The sequence below is a fragment of the Dermacentor andersoni genome, chromosome 3, assembly GCF_023375885.2.
Source record: "Dermacentor andersoni chromosome 3, qqDerAnde1_hic_scaffold, whole genome shotgun sequence".
In the NCBI taxonomy this organism is placed as follows: Eukaryota; Metazoa; Arthropoda; class Arachnida; order Ixodida; family Ixodidae; genus Dermacentor; species Dermacentor andersoni.
Window position 1 is genome coordinate 192,242,529 of NC_092816.1, and position 24,610 is coordinate 192,267,138.

General features: G+C 45.0%; 1 protein-coding gene across 3 annotated transcripts in view; it reads left to right on the top strand.

Annotated features, from left to right (window-relative positions):
* The window catches only part of LOC126524406 (ribosomal protein S6 kinase beta-1-like), a 124,631-nt gene that overhangs the window by 42,138 nt on the left and 57,883 nt on the right, over nt 1-24,610 (top strand). For all 3 annotated transcript variants that reach the window (XM_050172730.2, XM_055067292.1, XM_055067293.2), the window contains exons 6-10: nt 2,122-2,255; nt 11,973-12,073; nt 17,941-18,031; nt 18,832-18,922; nt 21,442-21,483. In XM_050172730.2, the coding sequence (XP_050028687.1) occupies nt 2,122-2,255; nt 11,973-12,073; nt 17,941-18,031; nt 18,832-18,922; nt 21,442-21,483 (459 nt within the window). The remainder of the gene's footprint in view (nt 1-2,121; nt 2,256-11,972; nt 12,074-17,940; nt 18,032-18,831; nt 18,923-21,441; nt 21,484-24,610) is intronic.

Genomic DNA, 24,610 nt, shown 5'->3' on the forward strand with positions numbered 1-24,610 from the left:
CGGAAAAGGGGTTAGAGACCCTTTGTACGCCGATGTTGAAGAGGCGCTTTACCAGTGATTCATCACCAATTGCTTCAAGAAGGCGGGCTTTGTGCGTAAGGACGAACTTCCCCAACCCGCTGAGACCGACCCGGTGGAATTCGCTGACATAACCGAGCTCTGGGAGCTCGTTCCTACTGGTGACACAGGTGGTGTGTCGAAGGAGGAGTTTTTGACTGCAGACAGTGCTGCCTCGTTCTGCGATGAGGTCACCGACGAGGCGATCGCCAAAGATGTGCTGTCTCGACAGACGCAAAGTTGTGCGACGGTGGCGATGGCATCAGCGACAGTGACAACGAGATCGACAGTGGCTCCTTGACCCCGACCACGATGTCCACGCAAAGTGCACTGTCGTCGATCGACTCCTTAATTGATTTTATGCATGCTAAAGGATTGCCGCCAGTGTTCGCGCAGCAGCTGGAATCCATGCACTCCGCGGTTGTGAAGCTGAAGCTGCCGCAAAAGCAAGTGCAGATTTCGGACTATTTCGGCGCGCCTAATCCTTGACACGGTCATTGGCGCTAGAAATAAAGTTTGTTTTTCACGGCCTACTGTATACATCATCTATTCTTTAGAGCAAGTAGCGAATTCGAGTTCAGAGCTGCAAAGGTAAAGAGCGCAAACGTGTTTAAAAATTTTTTTTTTTTTTGGTAACTGCAGTCCAGATATAGCGATCATCGGTTATAACGATCATATTTTTCGTCTTTCTCGATATCGTTATAAGTGGACTGCACTGTACGCGTATTTACTAGCAAATATGAGGGTGGGATTCAAGAACGTGATAGTTCCGTTAACAAGCACTTCAGTCGTTACAAGAAGTGGCCTGAGGCATTCATCAAAAACAGAGCAAACAGCAGCATTTGTCAGTCTAATAAAACCAAGTAGTCAACATACTGGAATATCCTTGCTACTCCTAGTCCTTCCAATCGAGAGCACACTTTCCTATCTTGATGGGCCATAAACAAGTCATTTAAACAAGGTGCGATGCAGGAACCCATGCAGACGCGTGTCTTTTGTACGAAGCTTTAATCACGCCAAGAAGCGAATGTTGAGGAAAAATAAAAGTTCAGAAGTTCTAAGAATTTCCCAGAAGCAAGGCCTGTTTCATTATGGAACTTCACTAGACCATGAGTGTCAATGGCGCTGCCCACACACAGGAAGAAATCGGTACGTGATATGGAATAGAATAAGTTCTTTATGTCCAGAGAAGTGAAGCTGCCCTTGGCATTGTTGCTTAAAAATTTTGACTTCATTAGAACTGGTTATCAGAAATGGGTCATCAATTCGCTGGTCTTTCAATTTTGCCTGCAGAAAAGATAACGATTTTTTGCCAGCAACTGCTTTTGGAAACGATAGCTTGGAATGGGCAGTCATCTTTATACATTTGACCATGAAGAACATTTGTAAACCAAGGTTTTTTGCTTTTGTCAAAGTCCCGATGGAGTGCATCTACTCCAGGGCTTTCACACAACCTGCGTGCGTCCTTCTTTGGCTAGGCACACATCGTCTCGCTTGAGGAATGAAGAGTTTATGGCACCTGGTACCTTAGTATTGTAAACATTGCTCGGAAGAACAGTGAAGCCACCCTCTTTGTCGGATTGTACCAACAGTTTTTTTCCCGTTCCGTGTTTAACAAGGCGAAATTGCTAAAAGCCCCGTAAGAAGTACCCATTAAGTTTATTTTCAGAGTTTAATACTTTCTCAACCAGAGTAGCTATCAGAAAAGTAATTGTAGATTTGAAATCAGCACAAAAAACTGATAGAGACAGTGAAGTTTAATTCAAATTGAACCAAAAATAAAGAAAAACATATTAGAACACGCGCGACCTCCTTATAATACGCTGGGACATAAATGGCAGGAAATGTGTGTGTCCGCTTAATTTATTTGTCGCGCCCAATTCAGCTGTCCCAGCCACTCAACATAGTCGAAACGAAATTGCCTTACATTTCACAGTTTAGTCCACTTGGCCAGCTTCTCTCTCTTTGCATGGGGAACATGTCTGCCTCTGTGACATTCTTTTTTTAGTGTGCCAGTTGCCTTGCCCAATGCTGATGACGTTGCCTTATTTGTCATGTGTGCAGCACCCATTCATAGTGGACCTCATCTACGCCTTCCAAACGGGTGGCAAGCTCTACCTGATCCTGGACTACCTGAGTGGCGGAGAGCTCTTCATGCACCTAGAGCGCGAGGGCATCTTCTTAGAGGACACTGCTAGGTGAGGATGCCTCTGGTATTGCAATGCGTTAGCTGCAACGCGTATTGCAGTACGTCTACGACTCTCTTTTATGTTCCCTCTCTATGTTATCCGTTAACTGCAGCAGAATGTCATCTAAAGGTGCGTACATTAACTATGATAGAAGAGCTCTTTGTCTTGTGGTTATTTTGCCATTGTGCTGTCTGCAGTGCACGTGTGAGGTTCAGTACCATAAGCTAGCCCCATTCATTGTTCTGTGAAAACAGAAAAAAAGAAAAAGTTTCTGAATTCTCTAAAATTAGCATTTTTTAATGATTAGGCACATCACTTAGGTGAAGTTATCAGATAACTTTAGCAGGGCTCCCACTCCTGCACCAAATGCGGCAAATCGCACCAAACAAGCTTTCCTGCACCATCCTGTTAAAAAGACAATTTTGCACCGAAGTTTGCCAACTGTGCATTACCCGCGTGGCCACAGTGGTTGGCAGTTGTGCATAGTGTGCATGATTAAAGCACCTTCATAAATTAAATTTCACGTTACCTGTATGTTGCCGACCAATAATTCAGGCTCTACGGGGACGGCCTAAAGGTCTGAATAATTGGGAACCAAGAAAATCCCAATTCACCAGAAAACAAGTGCCTTTATTCCACGAGTGACTAAAAAAAATTGGAGGATGCTTCAGCTTCGCCTTCAAGAGTGGAACGCGATGGCGTTATCACACCCCGTTCGCACCGCCCACTCAAAACGATCTACGCAAGCCAAACGTCGTGATCGGCTCGGACAGCCGGGCCGCGACGCGCCATGAAGGCGGACGCGATCATGAGGCAAATGGCGCGCCACCTGTCGGGGCAGCGCCGTACATTGCGAGGAGGGGGTCTTCTGTGCTTGCCGCAAAATGGCTCTGCGTGTGCGCAGAAGAAATGTAGCGGAAACGTACTTCGCTACTCATGTAACTGTGACTTCTGTAATTTACATGCTCATAATTACCGATATACACCGCAGTATAATTTCTATGGCACGTTTCTAAGGCAACACTGTATTCACTAGAGGCGCATTTGTCCTGCTTTGAACCATCGAACTCGTGGCTGAGTGGTAGCATCTCCGTCTCACACTCCGGAGACCCTGGTTCGATTCCCACCCAGCCCACCTTGCAAGTTGTTTTTTATTTATGGATTGCCTTCCGGGATTTTTCGCTCACGGCAAACGCCGACGACACCGGCTTTTCTGCGACACGAGCTCCTTAACGCTGTCGCGTTAAAAGTGCCATATTCTCGGATGGCCACTTTCGGGTATACATACGCATGTACTGTACGACACCGTGCAGTGGCTGCCACAGAACTTTGTTTTCGTGAAGCTTCACAAAAACAAACTAACGCCAACTTCCGGCCTCGCAAAAACTTCACAACAGTTGACGTCACGGCCTCTCCTCAGTTTTTTCTTTCCTCCCTGCAAGTGACGTATCAAAGCCAAAATATAGCTATTTCCACTCAACTTGGCGTCTGTGGCTGGTACTTCCATGCTATGAGCGGGACGTCCAGCGTCGTCTTGTAATCCAAGCGGAGCTCGTTCGGTTGGTTCAGTCACAGGTGCATCTCCACCCGACCAATTGGATAGGGCATCAAGGTGTGTTGCATAAACCGTGTGGCCTAGTCTGGAGGAACACTTGCGTCTTGGCAGCTGACGCTGGAGGGTGTGGCGACCCTCTGTAATCCAGCTTCTGTAATTTGTAATCCTTCTGTAATCCTCTGTAATCCAGCACAATGCTAGAGGTGGTGCCTAAGGCCAGGGAAGGCTGTGCCTCCTTGTAATCAAAGCATGGAGGCCGACACAACCATCCGAAAGGTAGGTTTGGGATGAGAGGCGAGGTACGTCTAGATCCAAGGTGTCAGGACAACTTCGCCATCTAAAGCTGGGGGACCTTGCGAGCCCCTGTAATCCAGCTCATTGGAGGCTGCGTGAGTGAAATCGAACTAGGTTGCATGTGTGGTGCCTCACCAAGGTACAGGAGATCCACACAATCACAGGTGACTTCGCTGCGAGAGGTGGTGCTCTTGTGTAATCCAAGCCGGTGATCAAGGTCAAGGAAGCATTGCCTGTGTCTAACCTTGCCCCCCCTCCAAGTGGGCGCCTCGGGCAATACTGTAAAGTGCCTAAGAGGGCGCGGAAGCGAAACCAAGCCTTCGGGTTTGGGAGTAGTACCGTAAGGTGACAATCGGAAGTTTCCTATTGTCAGGACTCGGGCCTCCTGCCACTGATACGGGGGGTCCTTTTGGTAAAGGGCCAGCGGTCAACCCATCTGCTATCTAAATGTGGGATGAGATGGCTTCCCAGCCAGAGGTCTGGAGTAGAAGGGAATCGCCAAGCTCGAGGACGATGCGGCGCCCGGCAGAGGTGCCTTTCACGGGGTGCATTCGGGGAGTTATCACCCCTGCCAACTCGAGTATGTGGGTTGCCCGGGAGACACGTGGAAATGAAGACAGTGGAGTTTATGGACAAGCTCGAGCATAGGCAGGTTTGCAGTTGGTGTGGCTCGGTGTCTTTAGGAATGTTTAGGCTTGACTGTCAGTACACCATATGTGGACTCTGCGAAAGCAAGTATGCTTCGTATTGTTATTCCTATGGGTCATACAGAATTAGTTGCTTGTTAACAGCGCACGGGCTCTGTTGAGCTTAAGCTGGAAGCTAGGCACCCTGGCCACAAGCAAGTACGTTGCGTTAATGCGGCTGGTGGCTGCGACTTTGTTGGACCTATGAGAGACTTGGACCAACACCTGCGGGAGAGCTGCACCCTGTACCTGGCGACGTGCTCCAAGTGCGGTGACACCGTTGCTCACAAGGACATGCGGAGCCATTACGCTGCATGCAGCGGCAGACTGGGAGTTTTTCTTCGCAACTCGGATGCTCGCTGCCTGCTTTAAAGCTTTGGTGCCGTATGCGAGAAGCTTGAGCAGGCTGTGGCCTCAGCTGGTTCGAACGACGACGATGCGCTCCGGGACACAGTCTGGTGCGCGAACAGTTCGTCAGGATTCGCAGCCAACTGGATACGGGCACCCCGTGGCACATAAAAATGTAGTGTCCCTCGTCTCGGCAAATGAAATCGCGGCGCAGACGGTGACGCTGGGCCTTCCTATAGGGATTGAGGAAGCAGCAGTATTTCGCCATTTGTTAACGTTCGTGAAATAAGAAATTTCGCTAATCTCTTTGTTTATTTTCTTAAATAAATTACATTATACCTTTCATGCCTGCGAAGTCATCTTCATCACCAATACGTGCTCATATAAACTAGCATATATAGCGAAGCTGTAAAGGTGACATCCGCAACTGTTTTTGTGCGGCGCTCGTTATGGCCGACAGTGGTGTGGTCAGTGCCAGATTATCGCTAAATTATTAAACCGCACAACATCGAGGCAGTTAAAGGGCCGCGTTTGCTTGTTTTGCCCCCATATTCATAAATGTGTAGTTACATGTACTTCGATGGCATCTATCGGGAATGCGCCGAAGTAAATGCAGTGAGTGTCCTGGCCATGTTCACGCCATTTTGATGAGCCGCGGACGGTGGATAGAGGGGTTATTCTGTAATTTTCAACTAGTGGACATGTCCATTTTGTCTGCTGCAGAAATGTTGATTCGCTGGGAGCGCCTGTCTAATTCTGACTTGTACCCAAGCCGAGCCAATCGATCAGAACTTTGTAAGCAGACAAAAATGTACAAGTGCACTAGGTGGACACTTATAGAATACCCCCAAGTCAAGCAAGGGCTTCAAGTTAACATGCATTTCTGAATATGGGGTTTAGTGTCCCATTATGGCTCAACAAGTGTGCTGCCAATTATCACCAGTCGTGCAGGGGGAGTCCGGATTATAGAATGCTGTACCTTGAGGTGACGGAAATTTGCGTCGTACTTATACATTAATCTTATGGGTCAGTGATGGTGCCTCGAAGTAGTCCAAAGGATCGAACTTGCTTGAATTGCTGGTGTCCAAAAATTTGTCGGCACCAGTTGTAATTCGGCCAGTTGCTGAACAGGAAAAGCAGACCATTGAAAAGGGCCTGGTATAGTCTAAAGCAATGCGCAAGTGTTATGAGAGGCTCGTCAAGGCTCGCCTGCCTCAGAAGAGCATTGATGACATTGAGTCTGGCCAGGCGTTTCTGACTGGTGCTGCAGCTTTGCTGATAACATGGTTATTCATACGATGTAATTTCATACGATGTAAAAAGGCAACATCTCAGCAGCTCACTCAATTTGAATTACTTGAACTCAATTTGAACTCAATTGAACTAATTACAGCATGCTGTGGGAACAGGCTTGTTGTCTTGATTTAAATTAAAGGGATACACAAATTTAGGCTTCCCTTTTTAATGTGAAAGCATTAGATGCCCCATTACGCAAAAATCCATCGTCGTCAGCATTACCAAAAGATGGTACTAAAATAGGCTGACTGTGCAAAGAGTAAAAAAATATAGAAGAATGCTTGGATTGATGTCAAAACTCTCGTAGAGGTTCGTGTAAGCAAAGTAAATTAATGGCCTTGAAAAGAAAACTTGGTAAATTTCAGTCTGGGTGGAAATGCAACCCAAGGCCTCCGGGGTGCGAGGCGCGCACGCTTCCCTGATGCCATGGCAGCTCCACGGTTCTGGCTGACTACAGGGAGGGGGGGGGTGTATTCTGTAAGGGTCAACCTAGTGGATTGTCCATTTCGGCCGATGCTGATTGGCTAGGGCCGCTCGTCTCCTCGCTCGTGCAGCTGCATCCAGTCAGCAGTGGCTGAAACGGACAGTCTACTAGGTGGACTCTTACGGAATACCCCCCAGCTGTGCCTAGTGCGTGCATCATTGGGGAGGAGGTGGTGCCGCATCATGAGTGTATGACATGAGCGTGTTCGTGGTGCTCCGAGATTTACAAACAGTATATTGCATTTGCATTCCCACATGTAAGCTGTCTTAAGTGTCTCTGCCAAATTGCTTGCATTTAAAGGCAGAGCAGCATTGTTTTACAGCAAGCAAATACTTTCTGGAATAACGCTAGTCAATTTTAAGTGTTTTAAGTAGCCTAGGACATGTCCAGCAGTTGGCATTTATTAGCTCCAAACTTCTCCAAATTTAAGGTTTTGCCACTCCAAAGATTGCGACAAATCTCAGTTTGTCAGTGGCCCCACTGTTTTAGCAAACTATTTGCAAATGTCTTGCATTTGTAATAAATAGCACTTCAAAAGTGTTCAGTGCAGTCCACTGCTGTGTAGAGCGCGCAGGTGGCCGGCTTTGCTCTGCAGGGCGACATCTGGAGGCAGTTGCTGGGTCCAGTTGCTGGCACTTAGGAGCATGCGCGGCCTCATAAACATGCAGACCTGCCTTTGACAAGTGGCAGCGTTGACAAGTGCCTTTGTTTAGCCTAGTCTATGCTCGGTCTGAGGATGTTTGCGATGCGGCAAAGGCCATAGAATGAAACATATGGGCTGAATGCGGGCCGGTCCTTTTGCTAGAAACGTGTTCTAGATAACAGATACGCATATGAACATCACTTCTGGTTAAATACATCAGACTGAATTTTGTATGTTTATTAGGCCACGCATGCTCCTAGGCATGCTATCTCGGCCGAACACAGCAACCGCTGCCAGGCGTTGCCCCCCAGAGTAAAGCCAGCTGTTCGCGTGCTCTACATAGCAGTGGATGGCACTGTACACACCGTCATATGAGCTTAGCAGGGTGCGTCTTGCATAGGGAGCAAGGCAGTACAGCGATGCTTGACGTTCTCTTCATGCTGAATTCACATTCTTTGTTGCATTTTCATGGGGTCATGGGTTGTAAGATCTCACTTCTGTGCCAATTTACAGTTTGCATAGGCAATAATTTGTCACCATTCTTTAAGCAGGTTGTCTGTACCACCACAGAAGTGTTTCATTTCCTCTCAACCAGCTGACATTGCAACATTCACCCCTCAGACAGGGCAGGCTGTCTAAGAATGTGACATTATATGAGGAGGCTTGCACAAGATGGCCTGTGTGTAGCCTGCAAAAATACCGTGCGGGCAATTGCATCCAGCAGTAGATAAACACGTGGTCTGTCTACATGAAGCCTTGGGGTTTATAGACTGTAAGGGCAGGGTAAGCCTTGACACGGTGGACGTGTGCAAGAGACAGCAGGATGATTGGCAGAGAAGAACCAGAGGGATGTCGAGTAAAAATTGGTACGTTGTCGTAAGATTCTGTAGTCATATGCTTTATATACACAGCAAAGAGAAAAAAAATAAAAGTTAAAATGTGTGCAGTGACATTAAATGCTGCATATGAGCTTTAAATAGCATGCTTGAGTGTATGACAAGAAGCAAACAGACACTGACACCAAGGACAACATAGGGGAAATTACTTGTGCTTAATAAATGAAATAAAAAAAGAAACGATAAAGTAATAGAAACGAAAGTGGATGAAAAAACAATTTGCCGCAGGTGGCGAACGATCCTACAACCTTCGCATTTCGCATGCGATGCTCTACCAATTGAGCTACCGCGGCGCTGTTTCCCCATCCACTTTCTTGGGTGTTCATGTTTCCTAGTAGGATCCTGGGAGCGTTAGCCAGCGCCACCACCCACAGACCTTGGCGGCGGATGTAGAACATCCTTTCTGCCGCAGGCGGCAGAAGAATGTGATCTTTTTGGATGAAGGCAACCGGTCAATAAACCCACACGTTACCTGAAGGCATCAGTGTTGCCGGATTCCAGAACCTCGCTATGTAATAAACGAGAAGAAATGGGTTTAACCAAGGGACCCGATTTTTATTACTCATATCACAAGAAGCGCACCGACACCAAGGACAACATAGGGGAAATTACTTGTGCTTAATAAATAAAATCAACAATAAATTAATCGAAATGAAAGTGGATGAAGGAACAACTTGCTGCAGGTGGGGAATGATCCCACAACTGGCTAACACTCCCAGGGTTCTACTAGGACACATGAATACCCAAGAAAGTGGATGGGGAAATGACGCCGCGGTAGCTCAATTGGTAGAGCATCGCAAGCGAAATGCGAAGTTTGTGGGATCGTTCCCCACCTGCAGCAAGTTGTTTTTTCATCCACCTTTTGTTACCATTAATTTATTGTTTCTTTATTTCATTTATTGAGCACAAGTAATTTCCTGTATGTTGTCCTTGTTTGTTTGCTTCTTGTGATATGACTAATAAAAATCGGGCCCCTTGGTTAACCCCCTTTCTTCTCGTTTATGCTTAAGTGTACTGGCACATGCCAATGCCCCGTTTCAAATGGGAATTCACTCATAATAATCATCATCACGCTCTCCAGTTCTATTCAGGAGTAATGGACATTGCAGTGCCTACGACAGTCTATTGCTGAACTGTATGGCAAATTTTCATTTCAAACCATTTAGGCAGTCGACTCATTAAAGGAAGAAAGCCCCCGTATTTTCTTACATTACATAGTGTGCTGAAATCGTGCTTAGCTCTGAACCTCTTCAGGATTCAAGTGTTAATGCTGATGTCTCCCACGGTGTTAATACAGTAGACTTCTATTAATTTTCCTCCGGTTAATTCGTTCGAAAATTGCTTGAGTGATGCAGTTCGATACAAACCAAACTGCATTCGTGACAGCTTCTATTCAGTGTCCTCATTATTGCCATCACAAGATGGTGACCATTGATGGCAACAAAATGAGTTCTTACATAATCATCATCACGTCTGCACTTCTGGCAGAGTCATTTGATAAATGCAATATGTCAAACATGCTATTCATTATATGGAGAACGTGTTTTACATAGACAACAGTAAAGTGCTGTCTTAAGAGCGATGATGATGCACATTACTTAAATAAATTTACATTCTGTGAAATTAAAGTTCACTGCTGTCGTCCTTTTCTTATTATCGGGGGCATGCGATGTTTTTCTGGCTACAAAAAATTAGGTGTGGGTTCCATTTCTACTTTGTTTTAAAAAGTGGTGGTGCCTTCAATTCAGGGACGTGTTAGAATCTGGCAAATACTGCCGAATGAATCAGCGGTGTTTTTCTATGTTTTTACCGCTTCGTGCTTAATTCAATGCGCCGAATAATTCAACCGATTTTATTGGTCCTGTCAGGGTCGAACTAATGGAAGTCGACCATACTAAAATTGCTGTGAGATACTGTTGAGGTTATTTGTTTGTCTGTTCAGTGGTGGCTTTCACTACATGCATGCGTGTAAGCTTTCGTAGCCATTGTTCACTACTCAGAAATTTAAGACCTACTGTGTAAACAGTCTTGGAATTGCTATACACGAGCTGCGTTTTGTGGCTAGTTTTGTTGCATACTGTGTTTGGTGACAATGGTAACTCCAAACTTGTTTGCACAGTGCCGCGCCTAAGTGCTCATTGCTTGTCGCTGTGCCTCGGCAGCTTGTGTTTTGCAAGAAATGCCTGGTATGTGAACCAGCACGCTATAATCACAAGTTTCTGTGGCAATGAAGGAAAAGCTACGGAGGCAAAGCACATACCCTGATAGTGCTGCTCAAAATTATTAGTCTCACAGCTTCATTCGCGTTTAAGCCGTGGAACAGGAAACAAACATCTTCTTTATCACAGCACTTATATCAACCGATTTGCTGCCAAAGGCGGCAAATTGTCGGGCACACCTGCAGGGGCAATACTGCCTAACACCTCTACAACGAAATGACCTGTATAACGAAGGAATAATTCTGCCCCGTTCTATTGTGAGTGGCGCAGTGCGCAATCCGCACAACGAAGTGACCTCAAGTCGAAGGCCCCTAGCATTTCGTTACAGAGTAAAAGCATTCGACTGTATTGCCGAAACCGGCAAATCGCTGGGCAGCAGTATTTTATACTTCTCTAAGCTATTGATGCATGGCAACACTTGTTGATTTATATGGGCATTTTTGGATATGTTACTGATAGATAGCCATAGTTACCTGTGTTGCTTTAATACACTTTTGTATGTTTCTGGTTATCTTTTTATTGTCTTGAGTGCCAGAAGAATGGCAGCATTCAGTGGATGCTGCGTATTCTGCGAGCGCCAGATATTAGATATTCTCTACGACAGTGACAGCGATAATAAGCCTTGTGATGACAGCACTTTCTCTGAGCCTTCTTTTGAAGAAAATGAATTTGGTAGTAGGTATCACTTCAATTCACCAAAGGACGACAACCTATGTTGGAGTGCTTTAAACTTTTTTACACAATGAAATGCCTGCTACTTCAAAAATTGCCCCGAGTAAAATCTGAATGATATTCAAAGGTAAAGGAATGTATGTTTCATAATTTTCCCACCAAATATTTGGCATGGGCGCTCGTGGCGGCAAAATAAAATGAGCGTTTAGCATACTACTACTTTCGGTAAAGAAACGTGGTGCAGAAGGCTCGCACGGGCACACAGCCGGCAGCAGCAAACAGGTTAATATGACACATGGAATAGACCACTCAGTGTTATATTTTAAATTTAACATGTTATTTCTTGCCTTTACTCTTTCCCATTATGGCATATTTGGAGCCGTCACAATTGGCAAGCTGTGCTGATTTAGTATCTGCTCCAAGAAGCCAGCAACTCTGCCTCCTTGGCGTGGAAACACAAGTGCAGAAGCTCTGCTGTTTCATTGCTACAGTCCACGAGTGCGCAATTAGGCTGGTGGTGCATTCAAAAGGAGCAGGAAGTGTTGATGCCCAAGTGCTCATGTAATATGTGCAGGTGCCCTCTCCATCTTTATTGTTTATAAGTCCGTGGTTTTTTTTGTTTTGTTTTTTCAGCTTCTACCTGTCTGAGATAGTGCTTGCATTGGAGCACCTTCATCGTGAGGGCATCATCTATAGGGACCTCAAACCAGAAAATGTCCTCCTTGATGCACAGGGTGAGTGATAGAGAAGCTGGTCATTGATCACGGCTCTTACTTCACCACATTGTCCAGCAAGGTATGGAAGTTTCCAGAACGTGAAAAATATGTGGTGCACACCTGTCGCCACTGTCTTTAGCACGTGAAATGCCTTTTCTTTCGAGAGAGCTTTCATAGCAGAAGCACTGCATTGTCGTTGCCCCATACACTAGGGCATTTTCATCCATTTTAACTACATAAAAACATGTTCTATTGCCTTTGTGTGATGACAGTCACAATGGCAATGACTGACGTATGACGTATGTCATCACGGCTAGCGATAGTACATTGAAAATTGCGCGTGATTTTACTCTATTTTACAGCAACGTACACTGTATAAATAAAAACCTGAACTTCTGTCGCTTATTGCTCAACAGGAACAGACGAACAATATTATTGCTACTACAGAAACTTGGTTAAAAAAGAACAAAAATGTGTGCATTCCTGGATACAAAACAGTACCAGAAATGCATGGCTCAGCGTCTCGGGGAGGTGGTGTTGCTTTGTTTGTACGGTGTGGACTAAGATTTTCTGTCACGCCATCTCTCGCGTGCAGCCTGCCACACATTGAAACACTGTTTATTCAATTGGAAAGCTCAGTTGTAGTAGGAGTGGTTTACAGACCACCGAGCTCAAGCAAACCTGATTTTTTAGATAAGCTATAGGAGATGTTCATATTACTGGTAAAAAACTGCATTGCTGTAGCAATCCTTGGTGACATAAATATTGACAGTATTAATACAAACCACACTGATTATACAAACATCCTGCAGTCTTATAATTTCCGTAATGTAATCACTACACCAACGCGTGTAACTTCTTCATCGGCAACCCTAATTGATTATGTCTTGACAGACATATCAACGAATGTAGATACCTACGTCCTTCAACAACCTATCTCGTACCATTTGCCAATATTTGTTAGAGTAGGAATCCGTGTTACAGAAAAATCTAATAGTAGGAAGACATTCATGAAAATTGATTACACTTATGCTCGGAACCTTCTTTTGCCATGCAAAACAGACATCATTTATCATAATGATGTCAATACTGAATTCACGAACTTAATTCAGATATTAAGACGTTTTAAAGAATAGCCAGCATGAATTTCTGAAGCATTCCTATGATAAACCTGCCTGCCCATGGATGACAAATCATATATTAGACCTCCTTAAGGCCAAAGACAACTGGTACGATAAGTGGACACACAACAAGAGCAATATTTACTATTTAAGTGAGTATAAAAAAGCCTGCAATATAAAGTATCGGCGCTGCGGAAGCGAAAAAAAAGGCTATTACTCAGGGCTGATTAAACAAGCTGCAGGTAACTCCAAGAGGATATGGCAGATTGTTAACGAAGTTATCTCCCAGTATAGCAACCAGAGCATCCTTCCTGATAATGGAACAGAAAGTATTGGTGAGAAATTTAGTGTGTATTTCACAAACATGGGCCCTAGTCTTGCAGAAACGCTTCCCGATCATAACTTGCCCACTTATTCTATCACCCCTATAGTTAATTCTTTTGCTATGCACGACATTGATCTGGAGGAAATACTTAATGCTGTAAACAATCTAAACACTGGGAAAGCCTCAGGACCTGATGGCGTAACTGTGAGATTAATCAAAGAAAAATTGATATATTGGGTTCAATACTATCCGCTTATTCAATCGCTCATTGCAGACGGAAATCTATCCGTCGACGTTAAAGACTGCTGAGATCTCCCCGATCTTCACAGAGGGAGACAAATCTGACCCATCTTTATGTCGCCCCATATCTGTTCTAAGTGTTATCAATACCATCTTCGAAAACTTCTTGCTAAACATATTCATTCTTTTTTTTTTTAAGTATAACGTATTCAGCCCACAACATGGTTTTCTACCTAATTACTCTACATCTACCGCAGTACTTTCATTAACACAGGCAGTAAACAGCGCTCTTCATAATAACCAACTAGTAGCAGTTATTTTTCTCTATTTAAAGAAAGCCTTTGACACCGTTGATCATAATGTTTTACTTAATAAGCTAAGCACTTATGGCTTTCACAACGATGTACTACTTGCATTGTCTCGTAGTTTTATTTTCACAATCGAAACCAAATCGGTGATATAAACAAGGGGACCTCATCCCCTCAGCATCTGAGAACAGGAGTGCCACAGGGATCTGTGCTTGGTTCCTTGTTTTTTACAATTTATATCAATGACTTGCCTCAGATTTTAATGTCCGCTAATGTATTCACATACATGATACGCCAATGACACTGCTTTGATAACCACAGCTAACAACATCAATAAAATAGAAGAAAAAACGCAAATAGAGCTTTCTAAGATTTATAAATGGTTTCTTGCGAATAAATTGACAATACCAAAACGAAATATACTGTTTTTCATTCAAGTTCCAAAACCGTCAGTAGTGATTCTATCTCATTGTCTATAAATCGATGTCCACTCAAACGCACCGACTCATATCCGTATCTCGGTGTTATTCTCGACAAAAATCTAAACTGGCAATGCCACATAGCTCTTTGCTCCAAGCTAGCATCTGGCTGTTATGCTCTTCTCAGGGATCGGGAACATTTTCAAACAAACGTTCTCCGCATTTTGTATTTTTCATTTATTCAATCTCATTTAATGTACTGTATTGAATCATGGGCATGGACTTTCACAACGTACCTCAAACCTATTCGATGCCTTCAAAAACGAGCCGTCCGCACCCTTACTTTCTCTCAGCGAAATGAAACAAGTAAACCAATCTTTGTCAAATTACAAATACTGCCCTTCGATTCTTTGTGCGAAATAAATATAGTCAAATGCGTTAATAGCATTATAACAGACAATCATCCATTTCATGTATCAATATTATGTATGCCAGCTCGCCCAACATGAAATAAAACCTTTTGCAACTTCAATATGCCACCGACAAGAAATGTACATGTCCAAAGATTAGTGGAATTTATTGGCATAAAAATGTAGAATAACTCACCATTTGAAGCTAAACAAAACAAAAATGTATCACATTGGTTAAAAATATACTATCTTCAGCAAATGTCCGCGGAACCTGTCTGAATACTGTATTTACTCGCATAATGATCGCACGTTTTTGTCGAAAAAATTGAAGCAAATTCAGGGGCACGATCATTAGGTGGGTTAAATATCTCACGAAAAAAAATGTTTTCTTTTTTCATCCTGCATTTACTGCGGGATGACAACGGGTCAACAAGCAGGCGGCTGCCGCTGTCAGTGCAGGACACAAAAGCAAAAATGGCGGCCAGCGGAGCAAGCAGAACGCACCGAACGTGATTATTTTTCTTCTCATGAGTACATTATGCGCATTGAAACAGTTTCTTCCATATCAGTAATGAATAATATCGTTAATATCGGCAAGCTTGCGACAATAATTATAATGTAGCCATGTCCACTCTGAGGGGACAGAAACAGAGATGGGCCCGCTTAGCTGCCAGTGACATAGAAGCACATGGCGGGCATGCTGCGGAAACTGCGGCATTTGTCTTCACTGCTATCCTAATATGGCACGTTTCCGCTAAGGGTGGGCGAATATCTTAGCTGCGTTACAAGCATCGACGTATAAATAGGGTACACTTCTAACGTATCAGTGTAAACTTGGCCGCTATCGTTGCCGTTCACGAATTGTTGCGTGCCCACGAGTGCAGACGAGAAGAATCGAAAGGCGCCCTTTATGTTGTTCTTGTTGACCAAAAACCATTATGAAGCCTACAAATAATAAAGCCGAGGCAAGTTTGTAGTTTATTTATTTATTTATTTTTTTCTCATGGAAGTGCGGAAAGGAATGAAAGGGATGAAATGGGGCATCTGCTTAGTATGCTGGGTGCGTGCAGACCACTTGGTATGTCTTCAAGAGTCATTCGCGTAGCATTTGACAGATGTTAAGCACGATCATCATTAGCCAGACTTGGAACACGACATATCGTTGCAACAAGTTCAGGGTGTGATCATTACATGGGAAAGAAAAAAATCGAATTTTGACAAAATTCAGCGGTGCGATCATTATGCAAGTGTGATCATTATGCGAGTAAATACGGTATGTTCATCCTATGAACATGACCAATAATATGTACTTGCTTACAAATATGTTTTTTAGGCTGAGTTGCAAACGAGATTTTTTTTTTAGTACTAACCAAGTGTTCCTTTTATTCTATACTGTTTTTCTATATGCTCTATGTCTTCCTTATATTTATACTGTGCATTAATGTGTCACAGACAAGCTTACTACCAATTGTACATTTGTAAATGGCCCCACTACTAGCCTGTGGTTAAGGCGCCGTACGGTGTTTGCACACAATTTGTGCTAACATTGGAGAAAATAAACTTAAAACTTTTTCAAAAAAGGAGTCCAACAGGCGAATGTTGGGAATGTGATCTTTAAGGGTTGCCCCCAGCCTTGGAAGCCACACAAGGCAGTACCATTCTACCACTATGTCATCCGTCATGTAGCCCTTCCCGTTGACTTGCATAACTACACCTTTGGGTAAGGCTTCGAATGGCTCGTATTTTGCTTGAAAACAATATATGGGCCGAGTTTCATACCATCCGCTAAACATGACAGTAAATTAAAGCATTTCATTTTGGCTTGTGATAAGCTTCACCTTACGAGCTCCCTTCACACTCACTGTCCTGCTGCTTCTCATGTTGAAATACACGAAAGTTCGATTGGCATTGCCAATCTGGCTAGGCAAGTATTGCCGTGAGTTGCAAAGCTTGAAATAGTGCCTATGGAATGCGAGGACTTTTTCCTCCCATGTGGCAGGCAGCTTCTGGCACACGCTGGTACGCACTAGCTGATACGCCCACGCAGGGAGAAACCAGCCCTCTTCATAAGCTGACGCACAAGTCCTGCTGCCTTCAAAGTTTTTCCTGGGTATCCCCACTTCTGAAATGAAGACCCGGGTTTGTTGCATGACCATTTCGCACATCACTGGCAGGGACCAATCGCATATTTCCGTGACATACACCTCAAGCTTGACCTCCAGCTCGGGAAAGTGTCCAGACTTCGGCCTGCGGAAACCCCTTCGCTTGCCGTCGCAGCCGAAAATTTTGCCTCCCTGCATCTACCACTCCTGCACGACCTGTTCCGAAACATGGAACTTGTAGCCTGCCACGCAGTTGTTTGCTCTTTCAGCATAAAAAGTTGCAGCCCTCTTGAACATTGCCATGAACAAACGCCGAATGTTTATTGGATTCGGAGCATTCGGGACAGTTGATCAAGCACGACAGTAAAACGTGGATGGCAGTCAAGTCGCACAAAGAGCCAAAGAGAAATGCAAGAGCGGTGTCGGCTCTTCCATAAACTGTCGATACTCCCCGGAAGCGCCACCGTTTCGAGTGTCGGTGCCACGGCGATTGGAACAGTGGTCCTTCCTTCAGCTATCATCACTCCCATTAAAAATAAAAATATCCTTCCTAACAAGCATGCGGATGGACAAATGCTACGGGTAGAGCTGTAAAGGAAACATAAAATTGTAACCATGGTGTAGTGTCTCTGATATTTCGTTTATCTCACCTTTATTGGTAGTGCTGTGCTTTAGTTTTGATCGTAATCCGGCCCCTCCCCCCCCCCCCCCAACCCCACTTCAGATTTTCAGATTAGAGAAAAATTGGTTGATTTACAATGATGTAAATATGCTACTCTTGTCACTTAATAAACTTTTATTGAGTTTACATTTATGCTGAAATTACCATGCACGCTAATGTCCCAAGTAGCAAGGTTGTTTCGGTCTCCAATTTCTCTTCAGAGCTTTGAACTGTAAACCTTTCAATGTCGTTTATGCAGCTTCGCAAAGCAAGACACATTCCCTTATTGTTTCTTGCAGGCCACGTGAAGCTGACAGACTTTGGACTTTGCAAGGAGTCAATCCAGGACGGTGCCATGACGCACACGTTTTGCGGGACGATAGAATACATGTGAGGGTCTTCCATCTCCGTGTTCGGCTGGTACAGTCGGGCCCACCTATAACTAGCGCAGTCATGCTTGGTTATTTTCGGTTATAACAAATGCTTAGTTATTAAAAACAAAGATATCATGACTGATTGTTTTCACGCTGTCTAAGGCAGTGCGTATTAAATGTAACAAACATGTCGCAGCTGCGAGTTCTTTTAGAGTGACTGTGGAAGTAGCTCTCCGTCTGCTGAGATGGGGCCGCTCGCCTTGCATGCCCACTGTTTAGTGTGCTCCTTATAGGTGCAGGTCCAGGCGCAAACTAAAAGGTACCTCTCAAGTGCCAGAGACTGCGCCACATCAGCGGGGCATGCAGTGCTCGGGCACGAGACAGTTGGCAGGGAAGGTGCATCGGATTTATGTTTTTCTCGCTGAGCTGAAGGTCTGCACTTTTGCTGCAGTTTGTTGAGTGGGCTGATGAACTCTGACTCTTCGAGAGGAAACTGGTTAAAAAAGCAATGTTGAAGGAGCCCTCCCTAAATTGTCTGCCGATGCTTGCTCACGAAATGCCCCCGTCACTGGACGGCTCATGCTTTCCAAGACATGGGACATAGCTGTTCTTCTGAACTTGGCTGATTTTAATTCGGGAAATGGCTGGCTACACTGCTTTAAGCTCCGACACAGAATTGTGCCCACTGCAATTGCCATTGAGGCCACCTTGGTGTAGTAGGCTCTTGAAGTATGCAGAGAAATATCCTGCTTGTGCTGTAACTCTCTTTGCACATCAGCAAGCGTCTTCTCACCTCATGTTGAATGTACAACTCAGGGCTCCGGAAATCCTTACAAGGACGGGTCATGCCAAGGCAGTCGACTGGTGGAGTCTAGGTGCTCTCATGTACGACATGCTCACAGGAGCGGTGAGTGAGTTTGTTGTGTTCTTGCTTGTGCGTGCAAGTGTTTATTGTTGCTTACAGGCAGTGTGCGCTTTCCAGCCTGTGGTCCATTTGTAGTGCAGCATGATGGCAGTGGCAGCATACTCACGTGTTAGCCACAAGACTGATTCTGTGTGCTGTCGTTTTCCCGGTATGGGTTCTAAAACTAGCCAGGCACAAGAAACTTGGCAGATGTCTAAGCTAGCTACCCCACGTGTATGCTGTGGAAATAGGCACACATCCCTTATGTTCATATTAGGGGTGCACCTTTTTCATTAAAATTGGGTGTGGGTTCTTTAAGGAGCCCCTCACCAGGCCTCGTAGCAAATTGTGGTTATACACTGGAAGTTGTTAGGTGCCCTCTAAGGAGTGTTCTACTGCAAGAATTTTTCAAATTAGTTAATTAATAGCAGAGATGACAATATTTAAAGTGCTGCAAACCCATGATTTCAGGAGGCAAGTGGCACCGCCAACATAAACACTCTCCACTGGCCCCGCCTAGCCTCCGCAAGCGAAAGTCCTTCCCTGCATTCTCCCATACTGAAGCCGGAGGATCGCGTGACAAATAGCGTCACAGCCTCTCTCTCTCTCTCTCTCTCTCTCTCTCTCTCTCTCTCTCTCTCTCTCTCTCTCTCTCTCTCTCTCTCTCTCTCTCTCTCTCTCTCTCATTTTTGCTGAGTGGTGCACTTCTGGTCACAGTCTCATGTACAAGCTGTAAAGTTTGTCTTGTTTCACGCAGTGAATGATATTGGGCGCTCTGCACAAAAACACCAAAGTGTCACAATCGTGAGCACTGATGCAGACACAAGAGGACGAAAGAGTATGATCACGGCGCTGGAACACGGTAGAAAATGACACAGCTTAGCTCTCTGCGCGTGCAACTGCACGACGTGGGAACAAGCAGACGACATGGAAGTACATCCCTTACTACAGTACGAAGTAAAACAAAAAGACACAGACATTCAATTTGTATGCTTTATTATTTCTCTGAACTTTAATTCGTCTATTGAAGCAGCAGATTAAACAGATAACTGCTGTTGCCTTGAAAAATTGTCGAAGTCACGTGTTACTGTATGTAATGTCGCAGCACTGCCATGTATGTAGGCACACAAGTGTGATTGATTTCAGCTCTCTGGCTGGGTGTGTGGTGCATAGGGACGTAATACTTAGTCGACACGATCGTTAGCGCACATTGTATGCACTGCACTTGTCAGCTAAAGATGGCCAGACGTCGTGAGGGGCCCTTCAAGTGCAGCCTAAGTGCACACAAACTGAACAAATGTCTACAGGCAGTCAAACAAGCAAAAGCCGTATAAGCAATTACCTTCACTACTGCCCATACGAAAACAAACAGCACGAAAGTTGGTGACATTTCACTTCGTGAGCGCGGGTTACGCGCAAGCGTATGCTTGCCGTTCATATATAATTGCTGATATGGACACTCCAGGCACATTTCAGCCATTGTGGTCATCGCAACGTTCTGTATGAAGTCCAGGGGCAATAACATGGTTGCCGTATGCTGTATGTGTTAGTGAAAGCGTGCAACAAGTGAGCCGAATTGCGCACAAAGGAGCAAAGCGGGAAGGCAGCAGGGGAAGGAGGGCAGGTGGTTCGCACTACGGTAGCAACTGCGTAGTTTACAGAGTGGCGTGTGCCGTACCTTGAAAGCAATCTGTAGATGGCTCATACCTTTGTGCATGCTATGTTTTCGCTGCTCAGTTTGCGTTAAAGCGATAGCACAAAGGTCACTTCGCTTGCCGCTGCTGACGTGCTTTCTTATGGCAGCACTTGTTCAGCCCGTGCCTGGTGCTTAGCGACAACTTTGGGGTCGCTCGACTCGCAGTTGGCCTGCCACGGCTTGCGCTGCTGCTCTGTCCTTCTTACACGGTGCTCGGCAACTTGATCACGAGACAAACTTGGGGCCTCCATAGCGTGCACACAGCCCGTAGCAACTGCCAGAGGAGGCTAGCTCGGCACGCTTTGCCTACCCTCCTCCTCTGCGAAGTTCACCTCTTTTCTCCTTCTCCACTTAGCTCAATGCCACCTAGACTTTCCTATAGGTGGTGTTGGTTTGCCGCGTACTCAGCGCACTGCTTCATACTTTCCCCGGCATGCAACTCTCTTCTCCACCCCCAGGCGCCTTCCTCCTCAGCTTCTTTCGCAGCTTCACACTACCCCTCGCCAGCCCTCGGTGCACCTAGCCATGTACTCTTGCATGTAAAAGGTACACATGGGCTTGTGCACCTATCCATAGAGGCAGTCACCTTCACGTGTGATAGGACTGTGATGGGACACTTCAGGGGCTGCCTTCATGGATGCTTAGGAGCCATGTGTGCATTTGTCAAAAAAAAAATTAATTAAAAGAAAACTGAATAAAGTTTAAAATGAAGTTTTTGTTGATAAGGGCCGAGGCTGCAACCACGTTTTCCAAGTATGTGTCGCCTTTGAGAGTTTGATTGTCCAATGAGGTGATTGTGATGTGTTGCTTGTATTCATTCTTTCAGCCTCCATACACAGCGGAGAACAGGAAAAAGACAATAGAAAAAGTGAGTACCCTCTTGTTGAAGCAATGTATGTTAGCTTGCGACATACACATGATTCCACTAAGCTTTGGCTTTGCCTAAATGCCAGGTCTTTCTTTGACGGCATCAACATTACACCAAGTTTTGGAGCTTGAATAGCAAGTAAAACTTCAGAATTAAATTTTTTTTATGTGGAGTAACTGGAGGAGGATATAGAATGCATGGCATGTAGTTTTGTTTCAAAACTGTTATCGAGAACTTCAAGGTGACTGGAATCTTGAAGTATAGACTTCACAGAAAACAAGCTTTGGGAGGAGGCAACAGTAAGGCGAACTCATCAAACGATGAGGGCAGCAGAAGCCATGAGGATGACTGAATTAGATTGTTCATAGCAGAGCATCAGTGGTGGTGTTAAGCTGCATATCAGAGTGAAGTTTGAGACTTTGGTGATAAGCCTGCCTCAGGTAAGGTCCACACCCTATAAAAATTCATCTTAAGAAGTGCGGGCCTTATATGAGTATATACAGTAGTTTCTGCCAGCATTCTCTCGTTTATGCGGCCTTTATTGTGCGAGTTGAAAACTTACAGGTACCATTCAGCGGAAGTGCCCTTGTTGTGCAATTGGGTTCCAGAAAGTATGGAGCTGGAAGAGTCTAGCATGATGCGCATATAGTTTGGGACTGCCTCTGAGCAGCTTACACACTAGGGGCCTCGCATCTCTTGCCATCTTGCACGCTGTGCCAAAGGGTTGGTGGTCGCTGCCGGTGGGAGTGGCGTAGAGGCAGCGATTTCAGATTCAGAATTTGAGTTGGAATGTCCATTACAATGCACACATGTGCGTGCATTTGCATGTGTGTATGCATATTGGACCATTCAAGCTCAGTTAAAAATTTGGAGGACGCTTAAGCTTTGCCTTTAAGAGTGGAACACGATAGCATTCAAAGATCCCCGACCACTTCTCACGCTTCCAGGCAACTGCAACTTGTGTAACCACAGTGTTTACCAGAAAGCGCTGGTGGCAAATGCTATGCACGAAGGTGAGCTTCCTGGTAAAAACATGGCCTCTTGCATGAGCCGATCCCGGAGGTACCATATTTACACGATTGTAAGTCAACTCGATTAATGAAGGGAAAGATCAGACATCCACCCGTTCGTAGCCGTTGCTACAAAGGAAACGCATACGGGTTCCTCGAAAGAAAAGCCTCACAGTTGAAGAAAAATTCATCCTGGTCCGGGACACGAACCTGGGACCACCGCCTTTCCAGGGCAGCCGCTCTACCATCTGAGCTAACCAGGTGGCTAGCAGATGGCAGGGCGAAGTCGAATTTGTCGACAACGTGAAGCAAAGGCAAGAGTTTGACGTAATAGTTCTGCGGAAACCTGCAAGGTGGAGAGAAGTAATTAATGAAGGGAAAAATTAGACATCCACCCGTTTGTAGCCATTGCTACAAAGGAAATCCATACGGGTTCCTCGAAAGAAAAGCCTCACAGTTGAAGAAAAATTCATCCTGGTCCGGAATTTTTCTTCAACTGTGAGGCTTTTCTTTCGAGGAACCCGTATGGGTTTCCTTTGTAGCAATGGCTACGAAGGGGTGGATGTCTAATCTTTCCCTTGATTAATTACTTCTCTCCACCTTGTGGGTTTCCGCAGAACTATTATGTCCAAGTCGACTTGAATGTAAGTCGACCCCCTCATATCGCTTGTGACAGGAAAAAAAAATGCATACCCAAGGGTGCATTCGATAACGAAAATTTATTGGTAGTTGGCATGGTCACTTGGGCCATCGTCCTTACTAGTGCTGCCATCGTCATCGCTGCTACGGTCCTACAGCGCGTCGTTGTCCAGCGAAATTCCACACTTGGCAAACGACCGCACCACGACATCTTCTGGAACAGCAGCCCACGCCGAATGCACCCAGCCACACGCAGCCGTCAGGGAGGCTCTTTTGACAGGTCCGGTTGGTGTAAGTTCGCTGTCTTCTGCCGCCAGCCACTCGTACTCACGGCGGAGCAGGTCCTTAAAAGGCGAAGATCTGGGCTTGTTTCATGACCATGCGCACTTCACAGGCAGGGACCAATCGCGTATTTGAGCGACGTATGCCGCAAGCTTGGCCTACAGCTCCGGAAAGCGTCCAGACTTTGGCCCGTAGGAAATTCATTTGCCGTCACAGGTGAAAGCGCCACCGCGAATGGAACAGCGGCACTTCTATGAACTATCGACACCCCCCCCCCCACCCCCCCCTCCCCCGTGAGTGTTGTGTGCACTGTAAAACTCTCAAAAATGTTGGAAAACCCTTCCGAAAACTGAACAAACGTTGCGGAATAGCGAAAAGCTACGGGTAGGGCCATAGAGCAAACATAAAATTGTAATTACGTTGTAGCTCCCCTGATATCTTGTTGGTCTTGCTTTTTTTTGGCGGTGTCATGTTTTGGTTGGTTTCGATTGTAAGTCGACCCCCCCCCCCCCCCCCACTTCAGATATTCAAATTTTTAAAAATAATCATGTAAATATTGTAATTTTTTGTTACAAGATGTTTTACGAAATTACATCGTGTAAAATGTGATTTTTTTTAATCATGTAAAAATGGTAGTGCACAGCCGCACTAATAAAATTACACCATTTTCAGGTTTCTGCTGTTTTCCACTTTTATTATTTAAGTCTGAGAAGAGTTAACAAAAAAGGCATGCGCTGTCAGTGTTTGTTTCATGACATTTGCTTGTGGGTTGTCATTCTTAAAATTCGGAGGAATAACTTTGTCATGAATGTAAGGCAAGGTATGAGCAATTTTAGGGATAGAATGGTGTGGCAACGTAACCTGAATATACCGCATGTCATTAGCATGGCGTGGTGTATGCATTACAGTTAAACCTTGATATAACGAAGTTGGTAAGATTGGCAATTTGCTTCGTTATTTCGGAATTCCATTCCATTGAAATTCTACCTTTCATGCAAATGGGTAGTGGCCAACTGATTTTTCTTACACTGTAAGGGGCCGCAGAATTTTCCGAACTATTGGGCAATAGGAAAAAATCATATTTTAATGAGAAAAACAATTAATTTTGATAAATTTAGGAGTCTGCAAAGAATGATGCAGTTTCATGCCACGTATGTTATTTTCTCGGCGGTACCAATTAAGCGAAGCTAGCCACG